At 45.6% G+C, this 19,190-nt stretch overlaps 3 protein-coding genes across 9 annotated transcripts in view; 1 reads left to right on the top strand and 2 right to left on the bottom strand.

Annotated features, from left to right (window-relative positions):
* Positions 1 to 7,441, bottom strand: part of LOC117222139 (uncharacterized) — a 152,987-nt gene extending 145,546 nt beyond the window's left edge. For 2 of the 4 annotated variants that reach the window (XR_004490626.2, XM_033473658.2), the window contains exon 1: positions 1,779 to 1,917. The gene's annotated coding sequence lies outside the window, so the exon portion shown is untranslated. Of the gene's footprint in view, positions 1 to 1,778; positions 1,918 to 7,332 lie in introns of those variants that run through there. The other 2 variants (XM_076520383.1, XM_033473661.2) reach the window with 2 other exon arrangements.
* A 152-nt stretch (positions 7,442 to 7,593) lies between these two features.
* On the top strand, positions 7,594 to 15,637 carry Cog7 (conserved oligomeric Golgi complex subunit 7). Of its 4 annotated transcripts, none has more exons than XR_004490624.2 (12): positions 8,483 to 8,622; positions 8,831 to 8,920; positions 9,299 to 9,484; positions 9,562 to 9,693; positions 9,764 to 9,947; positions 10,018 to 10,211; positions 10,296 to 10,787; positions 10,863 to 10,983; positions 11,059 to 11,232; positions 11,301 to 11,759; positions 11,838 to 12,071; positions 13,555 to 15,637. XR_004490624.2 is itself a non-coding variant. In XM_033473657.2 (11 exons), the coding sequence occupies exons 3-11, from the start codon at positions 9,320 to 9,322 to the stop codon at positions 12,008 to 12,010; spliced, it is 2,094 nt and encodes a 697-aa protein (XP_033329548.2). In that variant the 5' UTR covers positions 7,594 to 7,732; positions 8,831 to 8,920; positions 9,299 to 9,319; the 3' UTR covers positions 12,011 to 12,202. The 4 variants fall into 4 exon arrangements, 2 of the variants coding, with proteins under 2 accessions (XP_033329548.2, XP_076376496.1); XR_004490625.2 differs by having other exon boundaries at positions 15,114 to 15,637; XM_033473657.2 differs by lacking the exons at positions 8,483 to 8,622; positions 13,555 to 15,637 and adding an exon at positions 7,594 to 7,732 and having other exon boundaries at positions 11,838 to 12,202.
* Positions 12,165 to 17,944, bottom strand: LOC117222137 (condensin-2 complex subunit G2). The gene is made up of 16 exons (XM_033473653.2): positions 17,719 to 17,944; positions 17,426 to 17,588; positions 17,049 to 17,183; positions 16,701 to 16,964; positions 16,446 to 16,613; positions 16,068 to 16,370; positions 15,834 to 16,007; positions 15,420 to 15,746; positions 15,039 to 15,348; positions 14,772 to 14,971; positions 14,468 to 14,707; positions 14,019 to 14,362; positions 13,513 to 13,867; positions 13,158 to 13,451; positions 12,936 to 13,075; positions 12,165 to 12,866 (listed from the first exon to the last, which is right to left on the bottom strand). Exons 2-16 carry the CDS (start codon positions 17,516 to 17,518, stop codon positions 12,815 to 12,817), a joined length of 3,399 nt encoding a protein of 1,132 aa, XP_033329544.2. The 5' UTR covers positions 17,519 to 17,588; positions 17,719 to 17,944; the 3' UTR covers positions 12,165 to 12,814.
* Positions 17,945 to 19,190: the final 1,246 nt, after the last annotated feature.

Genomic DNA, 19,190 nt, shown 5'->3' on the forward strand with positions numbered 1-19,190 from the left:
CGAGCTTACGTACCAACACGTCCGCGCGCCGTTTTACAAGAACCCGCGCGAGGCCAATGACAATATATCAAAACGGAGAAAAGGAGGCGAAAACAAAAATAAAAGAGGCGGACGACGAGAGGTAGGAGGAAGCGGAGGGGGGAATGCAGGGAGAGAGGAGAGGAGAGAGGCGAAATGAAAAACACGCGGCTCGCTCGTGATATCGGATCGGCCGTGTGAAAACTGTTTGCCGCGCAATTCGCCGCGCGGAGTCGTCGCGGCCCGCAAAAACGACTGGTTAGACGCGTTTTCTTAGAAACGAAAAATTTCCGCGCGCGCTCGCGCGCTCCCCGATAAGCGTCTCGAGTGCTAACTATCGTTTGCTGGTTAACTGCGCTGCAGCGCGGCGGTAATTCATGGAAAGCTCCCCGGTTAATCTGTTCCGTAACGATGAGTCACCTCGAAATCGTTTCGATCCGACCGATGAAAAAAAGAACGGAGGAAAACCGTTTCGCAACCGTTCGTCGTCGCGCGTCCGATGGGGCTATTCGAATATTCGAAACGGAAGAGAGGCTTGTGTGCAGGCACGTGTTTCCCACGTAACCGTTACGAGTCGAAAAAAGTAACGTGAACGCTTACCCTGCCTCCCCGACCCCTCCCCCCTCCCCCACCCACAGCCCGGACAGTCCGCGCGGCGCGTTGGGAAACGTCCGGGAGGAACAAACGAAATTCCATTAAATTCGATTCCGTTTGCGCTTTGACGGTGTTTCCGGTGTACACGTGCTTTGCAGCCGGTCGGCGAACGCGACGAGCATCGGGAGCCATGGCTACACGTTCCGGCGTGCTCGCAAAACCGGCGCAAGGATGCCCGTAATTGCCAGCTTTTAAGGTTATGTTCGAGTGCGCGCGCATGCCACGGCGCGCCTTCTTCGAAAACTTATCGCTACGAAAAAAGGCGAAAAAACGTTTGAAGGAAGAAATCGTGAGCGCGTGCATTCGCGTAGAACCACAGGGACTCGCGCTCACCCCTGTCCCGTCTCCCTTCGCTCCACCCATCCTTTTCGCCGTGACAAAGCTTTCCTCTCTCTCTCTCTCTCTCCCTCTCTCTCTCTCTCTCTCTCTCTTTCTCTTTCTCACGCACCCACAGACACAGACACACATTCTGCGCATATCACGTTCAGTTGGCAGCGCAGGGATACACGCAACGAATTATTAGGCCGAGAAGAGCGCAAAGAGTACGAAGTGGATCTCGCAAACACGCGGGCAACGGCAGCACCGGCGTCAATGAGGGGGAGGGAGAGAGAGAGAGTAAAAAAGAGAGAGAGAGGATAGAGGTCGCTTGACAGAGGCGGCGTGCCCGTCGTTTCTCACCGGGCGCTGTCATCGTCATCGTTGCGTTTCATCGTTTAAAATTCGCGATCGGAAAATTCGTGTCGACGCTCCTGCCGTCGCGCGGGAGTGGGGAGGGGGGCCGTTGGAGAGCGCGTTTACAAGCGCGAATAGGGCGGAGGACAGGCGGGCAGATGCAGAGGGGGGAAGACGATAGAGAGGGAACGAGGGGGAAGAGCGAGACGACGTCGAGGATGGAGGGAGGGTGGTAGAGGACGACGAGAAGGGGACCGTGAGAGAGAAGGAGAGGGAGAGGAAGGGAGAAAGAGAAAGAGACGCCGGTCTAACATGGCAGACGATGCCATGCAGGCAGAAAAAAAACAAGATCTAACGTTCGAGGCGTGCGACACAGACGGAAAGACAGCCGAGATAACCGGGGAACATAGAAAGTATATCGAGTGTGTACTCACGTTCTATCGTGCGTTATCAGCCAGGTTCTTCCTGAACGCTGTCGAGCCGGAGGGAAGAAAAACGTGTGTGCAGACACGAGAGAAGCACCACGCGCGGGGGTCACGCACTCCGTGTTCCGTGCGGGTTTCGTCGATGGACAAAAACAACACGACTCGGCGTCCTTAATCCGCGTACTCGAAAGACCCGTGCTCGGCCCGTTGCGAAACGGAGAGTGTGTTTTCGACGCGGAAACCACCGGCACCACACGACGACGACGACGACGACGACAACGGCGACGGCAACGACGACGACGACGAGGACGACGGCGCGAGCAGACAGCCGACGGCCGACGGACAACAACCAGGAGTAACACGATGACGACGACGGCGGCGACGACGACGTCGGCTACGGCTACGACGGCGACGACAACAACAACGCGCGCGCGCGCGTATGCGTGTGGGACGGTGTGTCGGTGTGTCTCTGTGTGTTATAAAGTGCGTCGCCTTCGTTTGTTGTGTTTTCGGTAAACGCAGGTGTTCCACGGGGCGTGGAAGGGCGCGCGGCACATACGAACAGTTTTTCAACGCACGACGGATCTCGGTTTTCCCACGGGAATAAACGAAGAGAGACGTGCGACCGAACAAAATGGCGTTTGCCGGACCGACCGCGCGCGATCAGGTGGAAAATGCCGGAATGCTGCTGCTAGGAAAGATCGACTGACTGCCGAGGTCCGCGGCCCTAAGTGGTTTGACGTTAAGAACGAGCCGAACGAGCAAGAAAGATGGACAGAGACCGACAAAGACGGGAACGTGGAGGGAGGGAGACAGGCGGCCGGTCGCCAGACAGAGAGGGTGGAGGAAGCGACCGAGAGAGCCGTCAACGGGAATAGGAGAGAAACGGAGAGAGAACGCGACGAGCGAGCGAGAGAGGGACCACGGACGGGAGAAGGGGCGCACGGACGATGGTGGGGCGCAGAGGGGCGGACAGAAGCGAACGAGGGGAAACGTCCCACTATTTCCACTGTCCTCGGACGACTTCGACTACCTTCGATTGCTTTCGACTATGAACAGGGCCGTCTCGCATTATGTCTAACGTGGGTGGGAATTTTCCCGCTGCCGTTAGAAACAAATGTTGCAGGCCGATTCTTCGCGGCGCATTGGAGCGCCTTCGTTCACGGCGCCCTCTCACGATTACCCTAATTACTTCTTCCTCTTTCTTTTTATACAGCTTTTGTCAAATAAAATTCGTCGTCGCTCCCATATCTTCGCATTGCGTTCCCGTCGATAGAACATTACCATTTAAATCTGCGCTCGTATATCCAACGTTATACGATAATAGAGCCACTAGATTCGCGTTACTGTAAAGCGGGTAGAGCGTGCACACCGCTTTTGCTGCGCGTGGAAGGGGATTCGGTACAGTGCAGATCGGACGCGCCAACGTTCTCCGCGCGGAACAAGGTGAAAACGTTTGGGGACGCGTTTATAGAAAACGGTGATGGATACACGGATATCTAATTGATAGCGTCGCGAGAAAGTCGCGGAGGAAATCGAACGGGAGTCGCGCGGAGGGAACCGTTCCGTTCGACTGGGCGGTCTCTTTTTCGGTGCGGAGACATTATATTGCGAAGACTCCGCGAGAGGAGGCGACGCGATCCCCTGGCTCAATGACTCTTCGAAGTTAATTACGTTCCCGGACGAAGGAGGTTTTGTGGAACGGCGTTAAACCGGCCTAGGAGGACGCGAGTCGAGGCGAGGCAAGGCGAGGCGAGGCGAGGCGAGGCGAGACGATGCGATTCGAGGCGGGCGTTCCTTTTCCGGCCGCCTCGTTTCTGCACCCTTTCCTTCGCCGGTCTCTGTTCGTTCGGCCGTCTCGCTAGAAGGAATTTCTAAAAATCAATATAGGCGCGAAGCGGGAGCAGGAGGGGCCGCAAAAAAATTCGATATCCCGTTCACCTCCCGTCTCCTTCTTTTTTCACCTTTTCCCGCCGTCTCTGCGTTTTCCCCATTCTCTTTTTTCGCCCGTTTCTCTTTTCTTTTTCCCTTCGGCAAACGCGAATCGCGCAGGCGATAGGCTCCTCTCTCGTGTCGTCCCCTTACGGTCCTCCACCGGGGGAAGCGCGCGCGTCTGCTGCCGGCTACGCGAATCAACTCGATCTTCGAGGAAGAGAATTCGTGGAGGAAGTAAGTGGCTCTGGCCTGCTCCACGGGCGACCAAGAAGCGCGGGAGAGTTTATTTTCTCAGAACGGCGTACCTCCTCCTCGGTACAGTCTCCGGCAAGGCCGAATAATTTTCACGTCGCGCGCAACCGAAACCGTAAGCCTTTGCACGACGCTGACATTGCACCGTGTACACCGGGAACCAGACGATCGGGAATCTCGATTCCCGATTCGGGACCGGATTGCGACACGTACGCGTCGAAGCCGCGCTCGTTCAACCACGCGTCTATCCCACCGGGCCAGAAACGACTTCCTCTCTCCCTCTCTCTCTCCCTTCTCAACGTCTCGTCTTCACCGAATCCTCGCTCCTATGGCTACTCGGCTCCGCGAAGCGATAAAAGAGAGCCCGTCCGCGAGTCGGCAGAAATTCACACGGCCTAGAAAACGCGTCTCGCCGCTTTTGGGCGACGCCTCGCGATGCTCCAGGTGAAAGACCTGCTGCAACACCACCTCCTCGGGGATCGGTCGATCTTGTTCGCGTTCGCGGGCAAACGAAGCGCGGCTGCGAGCCTCGGACCGAATTAGTTCGTATCCCCTATCGCGATCGTTCCCGTGGAAAATATCGGCGGGAAGGTTAAGGAGGGAACGGAAAAAGTCGATGGACGGCGAGCGCGCGTCGCGGTGCTCGGGAACGGTCGTCGGGGGGGTGTGTGCGGGCGCGCCGGGGCAGAGGAACCACGGGTGAGGCCCCTGTAATCAAACGAGATTGAAGGAAGATCATTAATTTCATCCGGCAACGTTTACTTTGCAAAGTGCCAGACGAAGCCATTGATTGTCTTTCGGAAGTTTCCGCGGCCCGCGGAATGAAATGGGGTTACACGGCTCGGCCGTAGAATTGTTATCGGTCCTGGAACTTCCAGACGGATGGTTTTCGCTGGCCGCCTCCGCCCCCTAGCCAAGAAGGGGGTCGATCGAATCAAAACAAAATCAGGGAGCGTCGTCTCGCCGACGGCCGGAAAACGGAAATGGCGCGGACACTACGAGCGACGGATCAGCTATTCAACAGACACACGCAGGCGTTTCGCTCGGGACATTTATCGTGGTGGGGATTTTGCTGGAAATTCGTGCATTAGGGAGTCGTTTACCCTAGGCACAAGTACTCGCCCTGAATCCTGTGAGTAATTGTCTGAGGGTTCGCCGGAGTGCGCAGAAGCTTGTGAAGCATTGTGCGTGGCGTCGAGCATCCGCTAAGATTGGCTGGTCCCATGTAATGTATCGCAGCCAATGGTTAGAAAACGGAACACCGACACCGTGGTTCGAGCGCCGGGCGCCTTCCAGAATCGATTGTGTGTCGCAGGGCCGAACGATCCCTGTCGACGGACGCACCGGACGCGCGTGCCTCCGATGCCGTTATCGATTAGGAAATCGATCCCCTGCTCGACACAATCAACGGCGAGCAGGTTCGATCGTCGAACAATGCCGACAGCCGGAACCGAACCCGCGCTCGAAGACCAAACCGCTCCGCGAACGGCGAAGCCGTTTGGACCGAAACGACACGGGCTCGGGCTCCTTGTCGAGCATTTCTCGGGACGATTTACAGTTTGAACGAGTTTGCTTGCTTGGCCGACAGTGCGCTGGGGAGAAGACAGTGCGCTTTGCGGAAACCAGGAGCAGCAGAACAGACAGACGAGAAAATTGAAGGACGTTACCTGCTTTCTGCACTCGCCGGATCTCTGCCCTCGGGTCGATCGGCTTTCCGTCCGGACCGGAAACGGTCGGAAGTCGTTGGTACCGTGGCGAACGTTCAGCCAATCCCGCGCCCTCTCCGTCGGCGGCCGATGGCTCGGGATTGGCTGGTCCGTGTCACAAGGTCGAGGACATTTCTCTGGCCCTTTCTACGAGTTCGCGGATCGCGGGAGTGCGTCCTGGGGCATGGTGCAACGATCTTCTCCGTGTTGGAACAACGGTTCCGTCGTTCGCCGCGCCGGCGAAACGAGGGAAACAACGAGTTCCAACGAGGAGAGACGGACGGATCGGTCTCGTCGGTCGAGCGAAAACGTGCTTTTCAAAACGTTCCGGTCCGATTGGATTGAAGGGCGATCCGTCGGCGGCACGCATTCGTATGCACGGCGGGATTACAAAATTGGACTTCCGATCGAGGCGCTTTATGCACGACATTAAACGCATACGCTTCTAATACGGCGCGCTGATTGAGACTGATTGCCGGCCGTAATAAGCTCGGAATTTACGCGAAAGAATAATTTCCGCGCGTGTGAACGCGAAGCCACGAGGGATCTGGTTTCGAATCTGCGATAACAGAGGGAAAAAATTAGACGTTAGAATCGAGCAGACGAGAGATCGCGGCGCTGATATTACGCTCAAGAGGATATTCCAGCCTAGAACCTCCCGAGAATCGATTTCCTCGAGTATTTCCTCTTCGAGGAATAAAACCCCGTCCTCGAAATTCTCTATCGCGAGCTCGGGCTTTGCTCGATATTTCCGTGTAAAAATTCACGATTCACGGCCAACGCGTAAACGAAAGTGTGCACGGAAGTCCGACGACGAAAGCTCCCGTAGTTTCCCGTCGAAAAATTCCCAAAGCCAGCTCTAGGCTAGAGTTCTCCCGAAGGGCGTAGCCTCGCGCGACGGGGTTGAAAATTAGGCCACGCACGGGGCCATTCGAAAGACTATAAGATACCGATTCCGTTGAAATTTCTCGGGGCACCGTCGACTGCCGTGAGAAAATTCGTCGACGTCGATTTCGTAGTTAGAACCGTCACTGCGAAGCGGCCATCCGTTTCGCGGACCACGCCTTCGTAAATTCTCCTCGTGCGAAATTCTCCGGGGGTACGAAGATAGCACTTTCGAGGGATCGATTCGTCGGATCCATTGCGCGAGGTTCCGCTTAGAATCGCGAGCATAAACGAGGCGAGTGGCCGTGCCAGCAGCGGCGGCCCGACACGCACAGAAACGGGAGAAAAATAAAAGACGAAGAGGGAAGAGTGTATAGTGCGCGCGTGTGCGTGTTGTGCCTGTGCACCGGTGTCGTGCGAGAGCGTAACGCAAACGCAAACGCAAAACCCAGGAAGATAGGTAGCCTTGTCTCGGCGCGTTCAACGTTCGCAAAGGAAAAGGGCAAAGTACAGTTGCCGCGCGGTTGTTCCGTAGATCCGCGGCTGCGACTCTCTCCCTCTGTCTCTAATCTCTATCTCTCTCCCTCTTTCTCCTTATTTCCGTCGCCGAGCCAGTCTGATTATTCCGAGGAGAGACGAAATTCCCGAGTTCCAACTGTTGCACGCGGATTCAGACGCGCAAACGCAGTTTCGGGGGCGTGGCGAGGCAACGAAGGGCCCGGAAGCGACCGATAACATGCTGTTCTCCATTTTCTCTCCCTTTTCCCCTTCGATTTGCCGCCTACCTCCTGATAGGCAGTTCGCTGGAATCCAGAGCCGTGGATCGTGTCACGAGAAAGAACAGCCGATGACCGTGACAAAGGGGTTGAACAGGCGCAGGCACGGGTCCTCTCGTTCACGGCGCCCTGGCCACCGCCGCGCGAGACTCATCTGGAATCCGAGATACAGAAGTCCTCTTTATCACGATTGCCGCCGCGAGAGCGCGAACCAGAGTTTCTTACTTTCCATTAATCACCACCCGGCGCCGGTTCACGAAACGTCGAACGCGACGCGCACCACCAAAGTACCACGCGATCTTCCCATGATCCCCGGGGGATGATGATGAACGGTTGCGAGAGAAGACACCTGCGATCCGGGAAAGTCAGAAAATTATAGAAACTCTTTGGATGTCGAAAGCACGCATAGGTACGTGTCACGCTCTTTTTTCTTTCTTTTTTTCTTTGCCGTCCGAAGTAGCTCCGAGCGGGCGAACGAAATCAACCCCTAGACGCCCGACCCGCGAACTACACCAGATGCAAGCAAATTTATAAACCGAAGCCACTCCCTCTTTCACTATAAAAATATCATTGTTCAAACAGCTAGGAAGTTCACACACTGTTTTTCTTTTAAATAATAATCCCAGAAGACTCCGAGCTACTTCCGATAATGATGCCTGTTTCAAAAATGATCCCCGATCGTTTGCTTTTAATCGAGTATAAACAGCTGTTACGCAATCGGCGGGCGAGGTGTGTTACAGCAATTCAAATTGGGCAGCGGACGAATTTGTTGCGTGATACGTACCGGTAACTCGTGATCTAAGCGTCCCGAAAATTTCATAATTTTCTGAGAGATACCGGATCGGGGATCTTCCCTTGGCAGTGCCGCGGATCGTTATCGGGGAGCAGAGATTGTGCACGGGGTTCACACGATCAATCCGGCCATTGCGAGCCGCGTACACTTGCCGTGAGGAACGTACGAGAGAGAGATAAAATACTTAACGATGCGACGAGGACGAGGATTTTCCGAACGGTTTCCCGAGCCTTCCGAGTCCGGTGAACGATAAGAGCGTGCGTCCTTCCGGGTGCGAAGCTCGAGTCGCGGGGCAACTCCGGAATTGTGCAGCAAAGTGGTCAAACGGCGAAGCACTTCTGCGCTATGCGCCGCTAAAGAAAAAGTAGCAAAAAAAGAACGGCCAGACGGGATTTCCGAGAACCGATCGTTACCCGACCGCCGTAAATCACCGTGAATCCTCCGCGGATTCGACTTGCATTTTTCCTGAACCGTCCGATTAGTCTGACACACAGAGTTTCGATATGGTAAGCACCGTGTAACGTCATAGTCGATCTCAGCTTTATTTTTTTTTAACCGGATCTACTCCGAACGAGATAATCGCACGCGAGGAAGCATCGTATTAGTAGATCTCGCGATCTCGCGAACGATTTCGCGCGATTTTTCTTGTAGCTTTAAGAGATTTCTCGAGGAAGAATGACCGAATCGTTTCTAACCTCAAAATGATACTTTCAGGACGTGTCCGCGTTTTCCGAGGATACCTTCGACGTTAAAGATTGGATCAATAAAACGTTCAAAACCGCCGAAGCACAAGAGAACAAAGATGTAAGTTGCTTATCATTACAGTAATCTTAATTGGTCCGGTCTTCTTTCGCTTCTCGGCACGATTTTTAAATTTCTACTGCACCGAGATGCAGTCGGTTGCAAAACTGGCTGCTTCCATTGCACCACGGTCAATGACACCGTGCACTTTCTTTGGAAAATAATCGCGTTTTTTTTTCAACGTGACATCAATCAATGCCTGCATTGAAACGGGGATACGATTTTTGTGTTTCCTTAATTGTTTTATTTAACACGCTCGAACGACGTAATTCGTAGTTGCAATTTATATTTATAATGTTAAAACAATATAAATTATTGCTGTTTTATACGTGAGAATTACTTTCTGCTAAAATACTTATTACAAAATAATCTTGGGAATAGGCATTTGTTTCATCCTTGGTAATGAAGTTGCAATTATATGTGCAACAAGTTAATGGTGCCCTGGAGGAAACCAGTCAGAGCGTTCTTTCAAGTTTACCAAGGGTTCTAAGGGACACTCAACTCTTGCAACTGGAAGCTTTGGCTTTGAGGGAAAAGATGGTTGCTGTTAAGCAAGAAATTGAAAAGGTCTATTGCTTGAATATTTTTTAATTATCCAATGGGTTGACCATATATGCTTTATACGCATCGAATTCTTTGACTAGGCTGAGAAAGATACTGCATCCTCGATGGCAACTTTAGAGAGAATCGACAAGATAAAAACAGATTTGCAAAATGCTAAGCAGGGTTTGCACGAGGCTGACAATTGGAGTGTTTTAGCAAATGATGTTGAGGAGGTATATAATATAATAAAAGAAGCCAGCTTTTATAACGTAATTCCTTGGCTTCACATTCCCGTTATTTTAGGTATTTGAATCGGGGGATGTGGAGGCTATTGCAAATAAATTATTTAGCATGCAAAAATCTCTGGCAATGCTTGTGAATGTTGTTGACTATGAGGATAAAAAGTTGCAGTTAGAAGGTCTGAAAAATCGATTAGAAGCAATGGCTAGTCCCAGATTAGTTCAAGCATTTACTGCTGCTAATTTAGGTAATTCATATTTCTCCATAAAAGAAAAAGTATTTCTACACATTTCATTCTGACACAATAAAATATTTAGAGCAAGCCAAAGTTTACGTGGACATTTTTAATAAAATGGAACGTTTGCCACAACTTCTGAAATATTATCACAACTGCCTAAAAGTGTCCTTGGGTCAGGAGTGGCGCAGAACTATCGAGCTAGCTCAGGATGAGAATGTTACGTACTGGTTGCACGCTTATTATGATAAGCTATTGTCAAGTTGGCACGATCAGGTACATTTTAATGCAATACCTAATGCAATTAACGATTAAATTCATGATATATTTAATTCTAATTGAAAAATCATCTCGACAAAGGTGAAATGGTGTCATCAAGTATTTCCGAATACCTCGATCAACATCCTAATCGACGTATACGCCGATCTATTGAAAAGTTTAGATCCTGGCATTCCAGAGTGCATAGAGGCAGTTTTGAAGCAACATTCGCACGCGATGCAACTGTCTCTGTTGCTTGAACTGAAACAGATTACAAGGCATTTCGCAGTGAATCTGCATGGTGCGATTGACACATCGTCGCAGGTGAAGCTGCCGAATCAAAAATTGCTGTCCTTGGCCCAAGCGATCTATGCACCTTACATTCCGTACGTCGTGAGGTACAATGTCTACGAAACTGCACAACTCGACCATCAATTGAGATCAATGGAATTCACGCAAGACGATTTAAGCGAAACAATCAACGCACTTTCGTTGAGCATTTCGAGAATAATGGAATACGCGAACGAGGCGAACAAAAGATGCAAATTATTTACAGACGGTTGCGGTTATCCCGGACTATTGAAATCCCTAACCGTACGTTCCTCGAAGAAACATATCAAAGTAAAATCGCGCGTCTTCGGCAATCACAATTTTCTGTATTTGTTATAGAGCTACTTTAACAAATATCTTGAAAAATATCAAGCAGTTGTATGGCAATTAGAACGGAAGAAAGTGAAACACGAGGACTGGAATTTATTCCAGATGTGTCTCACTTTGATGCAAAGCATAGGTAACATCGACAGCCTGCCTTTTTTAATTCGGGAAGCTTAGAAAAATGTTGCTACGCACGATTTTGTTAATTCAGGTGATCTCTTGGGGCACGTCCAACAATTCGAAAAGTCTTTGGTAATCGACATAACCGAAGCCAATAACAAACTGCAGAGTACAGCAGTCAGCGTGTTTTCGCAATATAAAAAGTTGCTTCTGAACGTGTCGAGCCAGACCGAATTAGAAAAACTGGTCGCATCTTTCCAGAGAGGTAGTAGCCAATCGATTGTCTGTAAACAAAATACTGTTTTTGACACGGTTACAGTTATTTCCTTTCAGAAGAGACAACTATTCTCGATTCCATCGTAAGGTCTATACACAAACTCTGCTCGGATCTGCATCGAGCGACGTACGAGGTGATATTCGCCCCCATATTCACCCAATTGTTGTTAGTGCAGAAGGCACCCGCTTGGTCGACCGACGCAAACAAATTGACACAGTTGAGCGCGGATTTGCCCGATTATAGTTTTTCACCTCAGGAATATATAACGCAAGTTGGACAATATTTGATGACATTGCCGCAGCACTTGGAACCGTTTCTGCTCGGAGAAAACCAGAGCTTAACGCAAGCGTTGAAGGCTGCGGATCCACACTATGCGCAAGGCTCGGCTGAAACTGGTTTCACTGGCATATTGTTGGATATTATTGCTAAAAGAACGTGTCAAATGTTTCTGGATCAAACCCTGGGACTTTGCCAATTGAGCTCTGCCGCGTGCAAGCAACTGGCCACCGACATAGGTGTGTAGACGAATACATAATGCCGGTTGCAACACGGCTTGCATTTACTCAAATGTTCACGCTAAAAATGCATTATAGATTACCTTGGTAATGTGTTGGAGGAACTCGGTCTGTCTTTGTCAGAGAATTTGCAACACATGTCTCAATTGCTGAGACTGTCGCCAGAAGATTGGCAGAATGGCACTTCCGGTTGCAATGCCAGAGTGGTCGCAGCCGTTAGGCAAATGAGGAATATCACATCGTCCGGTTGATCGATGCGCAAGGATATGGAGAATCAGATTGATTTGTACAAACGTGTAACAGATACTGCGGGTAACTATAACTTCGTAATTTGTTTAAATCTTTTATATGAAATAACGATACATAAAGGAGAATCGGTAACTTCTGTAAAGAATTATACAATGATATAGAGAAAATATATATTTATATAAATTTAGAAATAATCCTTAGAGTTTTTATTTTTGACCGACTATGTACGCGATAGTCTTTGGTCGCGGCTGTTAAATCTACGACTCTTTGTACTTTTTTATGTTTAGTAGAAAAATATTATTTTAGACACGTATAAAAATGCGTAACCATCGGGTTACCCCATAGAAAACGTAATCACAGTCATTAATTAACGCTAAACCTATCACGGTCAAATAACCGGTTTCTCGTTTTGCAATTATAAAAATAACGAAGACAGTTCTATAGTAAATTATTGAATAAATTACACTATCGAAGCAACCACAGCATTATAAACTCTGTACAAAAACTAAATAAAATATATCTTTGCATTTTATTGCTCGGCAGGTTTAGTGTTAATTACTTCACACGAAGGTCAAGTTCGTCGCGCTTCGTATCCTCCACTCTCTGTAGGAGGTTAATGATTGTGATTACGCGTTTGTGTTACCTATGGGTGTGCTGATAAACACATTCTTCTCCAACTCGCGGAATAAATATTTGTCAAATTTCGATTAGACAAAAGCTCTTTTGTACTCAAAGCACGCCTCTTGTTAAACGAAGAAAATATCCAGATGCGTTTACAGTCCGGCATTCGGTATACCGTTAACGAGTTACTTCTGCAATATTGCATCGATGGCTACGGTTATTGCATTTTTTATGGATCTGAAACGGTGAAATTGTTTATTTTCTATAAAAGTACGAGCAACATCAAATGCAAATATAACAGCATACTTTTCGGGATCGGTATTATAAGAAAGTCTTTTGTTGCGCGTTTTAAATGCCAAGGTTACTTTTTTCAGTTTATTGGTGAGCGTCTTGTCCGGTAATTTCATCATTTTGTGCATTATTACCAGCGCCGAGAGCGTGTTGATCTGAAACACATCACGCACGATACATAAAGTTATTTTAATAAATTACCATAGGTGCGCATTCAATAAGTAATGATATACACACTTTCGTATAACTTGTTATGTTTTTTGTTAGCGCTTCAACACTCATCGTTTGATATTTTTTCGTGTGCAAGATAATTTTCAATATTTTTCTCGCCAGGTAAGGGAAACGCGTGATTAAGATGTCTTCCTCCGTAACGAACTCGTTCCCGAGCACGCAAGTCATTTCTTTGTTCACGTTACTGACCGCGGCATTAAGCAAAATGCTGATGTGAGAGAGATACATTCTCTGGTCATTAAAAGTACTCTTAACAATAGAAAAATACTTCTTTGTCAGTTCAGGCAAAATTTTCAAATTCTGAAACAGTATTATTACACGTGAAATATATAATATTATTACACGTTCGTCGTATACTCACGCCTGCATGCTTCACTAACATATCTTCGTTGTGTTTGTTCAGAGTAGCCATCGCGATGCACAACATATTCGGAACAACGACGTCCAGTAAATTCGGCTCGTCGTTCTCGTAAGCCATCTTGCCAAAATCTAATAACTTTAGTATTGCATCGAATGCGTTGTTCAAGAAAACAACACCTCCCACAGGGAATAGACAACAACGGTATAAAAGTACTATATCACAACATAACTTTGGGCTACTTTTGGATTCCTGTATCAGCAGGTTCAAGGTATCAAGAGTACACTTTATTAAATCTATAGACATCTTTCGGTTTTCGATGTCTTCGTCCACTTGCGGTATGCACGGTACTATTGACCTGCGTTCAAAATTCAGCACAGATTAGAATAATTCGACTATCAGCACGCTATAGACGTTCGCGCAAATTTAATTTAAACCGGAATCTAAATTAATTTTGCACGAACATCCGCTAAATACATAAAACGCTCGATCAGGCTTCTTGAACGTACTTCTTAACCCAGGAAATAATGTCCAAAAACCGTTCCGACGCGTCGAACGCATCCTTTTTATGCAACAAAGGTACTAGCGATATGTATTCCTTATAGAATCTTACAACCAAGTCTTTGGATATTAGTTTACACATATTATATTCATCATTTATATTCCTCTCGATGAACATTCTCCAGACGTGCAACGATTCCCAAAACTTAAGTACATCTTGATGATACTTGTTCATCAAGACCGACTGGTACTCGACGTGCAATAAGTGCTTTAAAATGCGCAGGCTCAGTTCTAAACCTTTCACGTTGATCGTAAACATGTTCGAGGAATTGCAAAGGTCCTGGAGCGATCGCTGTATCAATATCAATACCTTATTATTTTTCTTTTATAAAATAAGACACTTAATTTTGCCATCTCAAGCATGGCAGAATCAGGGGTTTTCATATATCAATGATACCTGGTTATTCGGCATGTTTATGTGCAACGAATCCGAAGTAAGTTTCGTTAACGTGAGAAGAATCTTTTGCCCTTTGTTCCACTTCATAAAAACGTGAATTAGCGAGAGGAGAGCGTCGTCGGAAGCATCGGAAGAGCATAACTGTTGCATTAAAATTTCCATGACCTCGACTTTATCGAGGAAATATTTGTTCGGCATTACCGAGAATAAAAATATAATCGACTCATTCACCGGAGTGTCCTGAAAGATATTGTTCACGCAAAGATATACAGCGAATTCAGAAATCAACTTCACGGAAATTTACCTTAAAATACGTCAATAATTCTGGCAACACATTCGCGATCGACTGTTTAACTTTTTTTTCCTCGTCGGTGTAATTATCGACGCTTTGATTGCCCACGTTCGCTACCAGTAGCATAGCAATCACGTCTATGCAGATTTGAATATCTTTATAGCTGTCCACATCTTCTTCGACTTCCTCAATGTTTAGATCATCTGTTAATGCTATAATTGCAGATATTAATTAATAACAATTGAGTCGGTATCTGACACAGTATACGCGTCGTATTACCATTGCTTCCTGTATTCTCCTTATTATTCAATTTGACTTTTTTACTGCATCTTGTTTTGGTTGTTTTTGTTACAGGCAGGCATCCCATCTTCTCTTTTATCTTGGACAACATGCGCTCAATTAACTGCGCGAATCTGTTCGAGTTTATAACGGACTTTGAATGAAGACAAAACCTCCTAATTGCCTTAATATTGTTCATTCCTATATATATTATCTCTTTTGTTATTTTATCGTTATCGGTACCATTTAAACATATACGTAGCCAAAGAAGTTTTATCAATTCTTGTAGCAAAGATGTATCCATTGTTTTCTGAAAATATTTACGCGAATCAATGTATATCGTCACTCGTGGATAGTTGCGCGTGAATCGACAATATGCACCTCTAATTTGTCGAGTATGTACGTTAACGGTACAATGGTCCAAAATGGTATATCAAGTTGATTGTGGGCGTGCCAAAGAAGCTTTATCAGTGCTTCCACTACGCTATTGTCCTCGTCATAAATACTTTTCGCGAAATTCGGTAAAAAATCCTTAAGTATTCTATGAGATCGATCCTTAATTAGTATCTTTTTCAAGCCAATAAAAACATTTGCTCTTATTTGCGCGCTACTAGTGCTTGTTGTATAATCCAAGAAGATATTTAACCAATTGCGAATTATATTCGTTGGTACACTGTTCCAATGTTTTTCCAATAATCTTAAAAGTCCCTAACATTTTTGAAGATTGTAAAATATTAGCAATTACATTAAATAATATTATAAATGCTAGTATTCCATCGGTAAAAATCCGCTTACAATCATAGTTATATTGCACACTTCGGTGTCCGGATCATGTAAAAGATCATCGACCGTTTTATAAAATTTTTGCAGATGAAATCTATTCCTATCTTTCGCGACGCACGCGTAGTGCGGAGCGATCGTCAAAAATAGAATTTCCACCGCGTTACATCTAATGTAAGACCCAGGAGCCTGTTGAATATTTTCATTTACTAATTATCAATCACTGTATGCATGCATATTTTGTTTTACCTTTAGATGTACCCAAAGCAAGCGTTTACATTGGTTCTGAATCATCACTCTTACCGCTGGATCTTTGTTTTCATGGATGGCGGCTATAAATAAGAAAAGATTTTTACCAAGTTTCCCTTGTCCCTCGGAGTCTCTATATGCACGAAAGCAATGAAAAATAATATTTTGTATGCAATTATCTACGATAAACTTTTTAAATTTTGCAGTTGCAGTCGACCACGCGGACACGTATAAATTCGCGTAACTCGCGATGTAACTATCTTTCACATTTAGTAGAACAACCTTCATATTATTATGTATTCCCTGCAAGAATTATGTTTGTTAATTTTTCTTTCTTTAAAATAATTTGAAGAAAACATATAGAATCGTAGTTTTTACCAATATATACTGTTCTCCAAGAGTAAACAAATATAATATCAACCATCTACCTTCTTCAAGCGACATCACAGTATTTTCTCTGACAAGTCTAAGCAACTTTTGAATATCTTCGGTACTGTTTAGTAATGTAATAGCCGGCCTTATATCATACAGACGTTTTACATGTTGCTAAAAAGATGATCAGCATTAACTTCACATGTTCGATATAAATCAATAATATATACATATTTATTTATTGATTTAATAAATAAGTACCAACGATGACTTGCAGCCTTGAATGAGATATTTAACTACATTTTTTATCACCTTCTCCTTCCAAGTCAAATCTAATTTCCACCAGTTCTCTAACAGATTGGATATCTCATCTTTCACCTGTTTGTTATTTATATTGGGAAATATATTGGAATGTAATAACATCACATTTTGTAAAAGTACATTAGGAATAAACAGTCGTTGTAGAATCGTTTCAAGGGCCATAGCAGTTATTGTGCGCATCATTTTGACTACCACACCGTGCTCCTACAATATAAAGAGTACATTCGTGGTTGCAGATAACCAAACATTTTTGATTACTGATTTTTTAGCTCCAACGAATAGCCTTACTTTTACATATTTAGTCTGATCTTTCGATGTCTGTATAAATATTTTTTGAGCTTCTAACAGCATGGTCTTCATATGCTGCCATAGTTCGCAGAGTTCATCGTCCGATAATACAAAAATATTTTTCACATTGCTATTCTAAAATAAGAACTTGCTGTCAATAATTTTCCTCATTTTGTTATTCAAACATTGAAACAAACCATCCTACTAATTTGATACAAGGGTTATCTCAAAAAGAAGAAATTGATTAATACAGTATGCGTGTACGTGTACACACATGTGACACACACGACGTGTACATATAAGAACTATAGTATGTGGTAAAGATATATTGAATGAGAAAAAAGAAAAGTATACATATTCTATTGTTTGATAGATACCAGTTTCATGCATATGCTGCTACCGTTCGGGCTCTTATTCTTTAAAATACGAAACAGTATTTTATCCCTTGATAATGCACGCTGTCGCAACATTTTTCCGTAACATTAACACGGCTTCATTTGGTAAAATTATACGTCAGTTTGTTAAGCACTTTAGCAAGAACTGAAAGAAAAAAAGAACACGAGTTAAAGCATACATGGTTGATAATTTTATTTTATCACACGATAATGCCTTAATAAGAATGTCAAATGTTAACGTTTACTCTTGTACACAACATTGGGCGAGAACGTACCGAAGTCGTGAGAGGATTTCACACAATGAAATCAACAATTGGCATTACATCGTGTTGGACATGCTAGACAATAGAATTATTGCACCTTTCCATGAAGTTTATGGTATAATTTAATTTCTATAAGAAGATCCTTCACTTCTATTTACTATTTCATGGAAGTCGCCATATTGATCTTTTGAGATGTAAATAATCGGCGACCAGATATGCTTTTCTAATAAGTAAAACTGCACAGAGCTGCTGGTTGCGCCACTATACGGAGTGAATTCAAATCATGTTTTAAAATGAAATCAGAAAATCGTATCGTATCGTAAATATCTCGACAACGGGTTGCTTAAAATTAATATTTGTATGCTTAATGGCATAATACACAATGCCGTAATTATGGCTAATTATGGTTTTCTTAAAAATAGCATACTCGTGGACTGTGGCGCACTATCACCACATAGCGGCAGACGCTTGAACCAAATATCCGTTACGCATAATAATTTTTCTCTCTGCAAAGAGCATAATATGTGGCGCCTCTAGTGGAAGAACAATGAAGCTGCTTTCGAGGTCCGTACAGCGCCAATTGGTGCAGTGGTAAAACGCTCAAACTGTTCGCCAAAATTGACGGTCGATAATTCGGCGAACAGTTTCAGCGTTTTGCCACGGCACAAGTTGGCGCTGTACAGACATCGACGGAGCTAGCCAAATTCGACGGTCGGTAATTCGGCGAACAGTTTCAGCGTTTTGCCACGGCACCAATCGGCGCTGTACAGACATCAAAAGCAGCTTTATTGTTCTTCCACTAGAGGCGCTACTTATGCACAATGTAGGGTCGTCTAAAAACATTAATTATGGCAAAATAAGAGCATATAAAGAACTAAACCAAGGACACTGAACCGTTCAGGGAAATTTACATTTATTTATTTATTTCGCTTTTTTGTATCCTTTCTATTTTTGCAGTAATCCGTCGTCCACCCTATGATCGTAGGCAGCGATAAATACTGACCATCGGTGTCCTTTGTCACCCTCTCCAGCCAACAGAAAAAATTGTTTTTTTACTATTGTAAGAAGACACAAAGAAGACACAATCATTGCGAGCATCGTATTCTTACCTAAATAAGTCGGCGTTTTAAGAAAAGGAGCCACAACGAATACCGGACTCATTCCGACACCCTTTCATTATTATAAATAAAATGAGATGAGTGTAATGTGTGAAAATAAAAGTATTATAAAACTCAATCCAAATGTTTTTTCATTTATTCATTTTCCTATATCCTTACATCGTCGACAACTTCTGCCGAAATTTCGACTTTTGTATCAGGAGCACATGATCTGCGAAGAGGTATTCTAAACTCCCTCCCTCTCACATTCTTACTCTATCACACTTTCACAAGCTTACTCACTCACTCTCTCACCCTCTCACTCTCTCACTCTCTCATTCTCTCATTCTCTCACTCTCTCACTCTCTCACTCTCTCACTCTCCCAC

Source organism: Megalopta genalis, chromosome 3 (genome assembly GCF_051020955.1).
Source record: "Megalopta genalis isolate 19385.01 chromosome 3, iyMegGena1_principal, whole genome shotgun sequence".
NCBI lineage: Eukaryota > Metazoa > Arthropoda > Insecta > Hymenoptera > Halictidae > Megalopta > Megalopta genalis.

Excerpts from the sequence above, each read along its gene's own strand:
- LOC117222137 (XM_033473653.2), bottom strand. The coding sequence starts at position 17,518 with ATGTTGCGACAGCGTGCATTATCAAGGGATAAAATACTGTTTCGTATT. Across the intron at positions 17,184-17,425 it reads GCAGCATATGCATGAAACTG|AATAGCAATGTGAAAAATAT; the intron begins GTATCTATCAAA and ends TTCTTATTTTAG. Across the intron at positions 16,371-16,445 it reads TTGGAGAACAGTATATATTG|GGAATACATAATAATATGAA; the intron begins GTAAAAACTACG and ends TAATTCTTGCAG.
- Cog7 (XM_076520381.1), top strand. Across the intron at positions 9,948-10,017 it reads ATTTACTGCTGCTAATTTAG|AGCAAGCCAAAGTTTACGTG; the intron begins GTAATTCATATT and ends TAAAATATTTAG. Across the intron at positions 10,212-10,295 it reads TGTCAAGTTGGCACGATCAG|GTGAAATGGTGTCATCAAGT; the intron begins GTACATTTTAAT and ends ATCTCGACAAAG.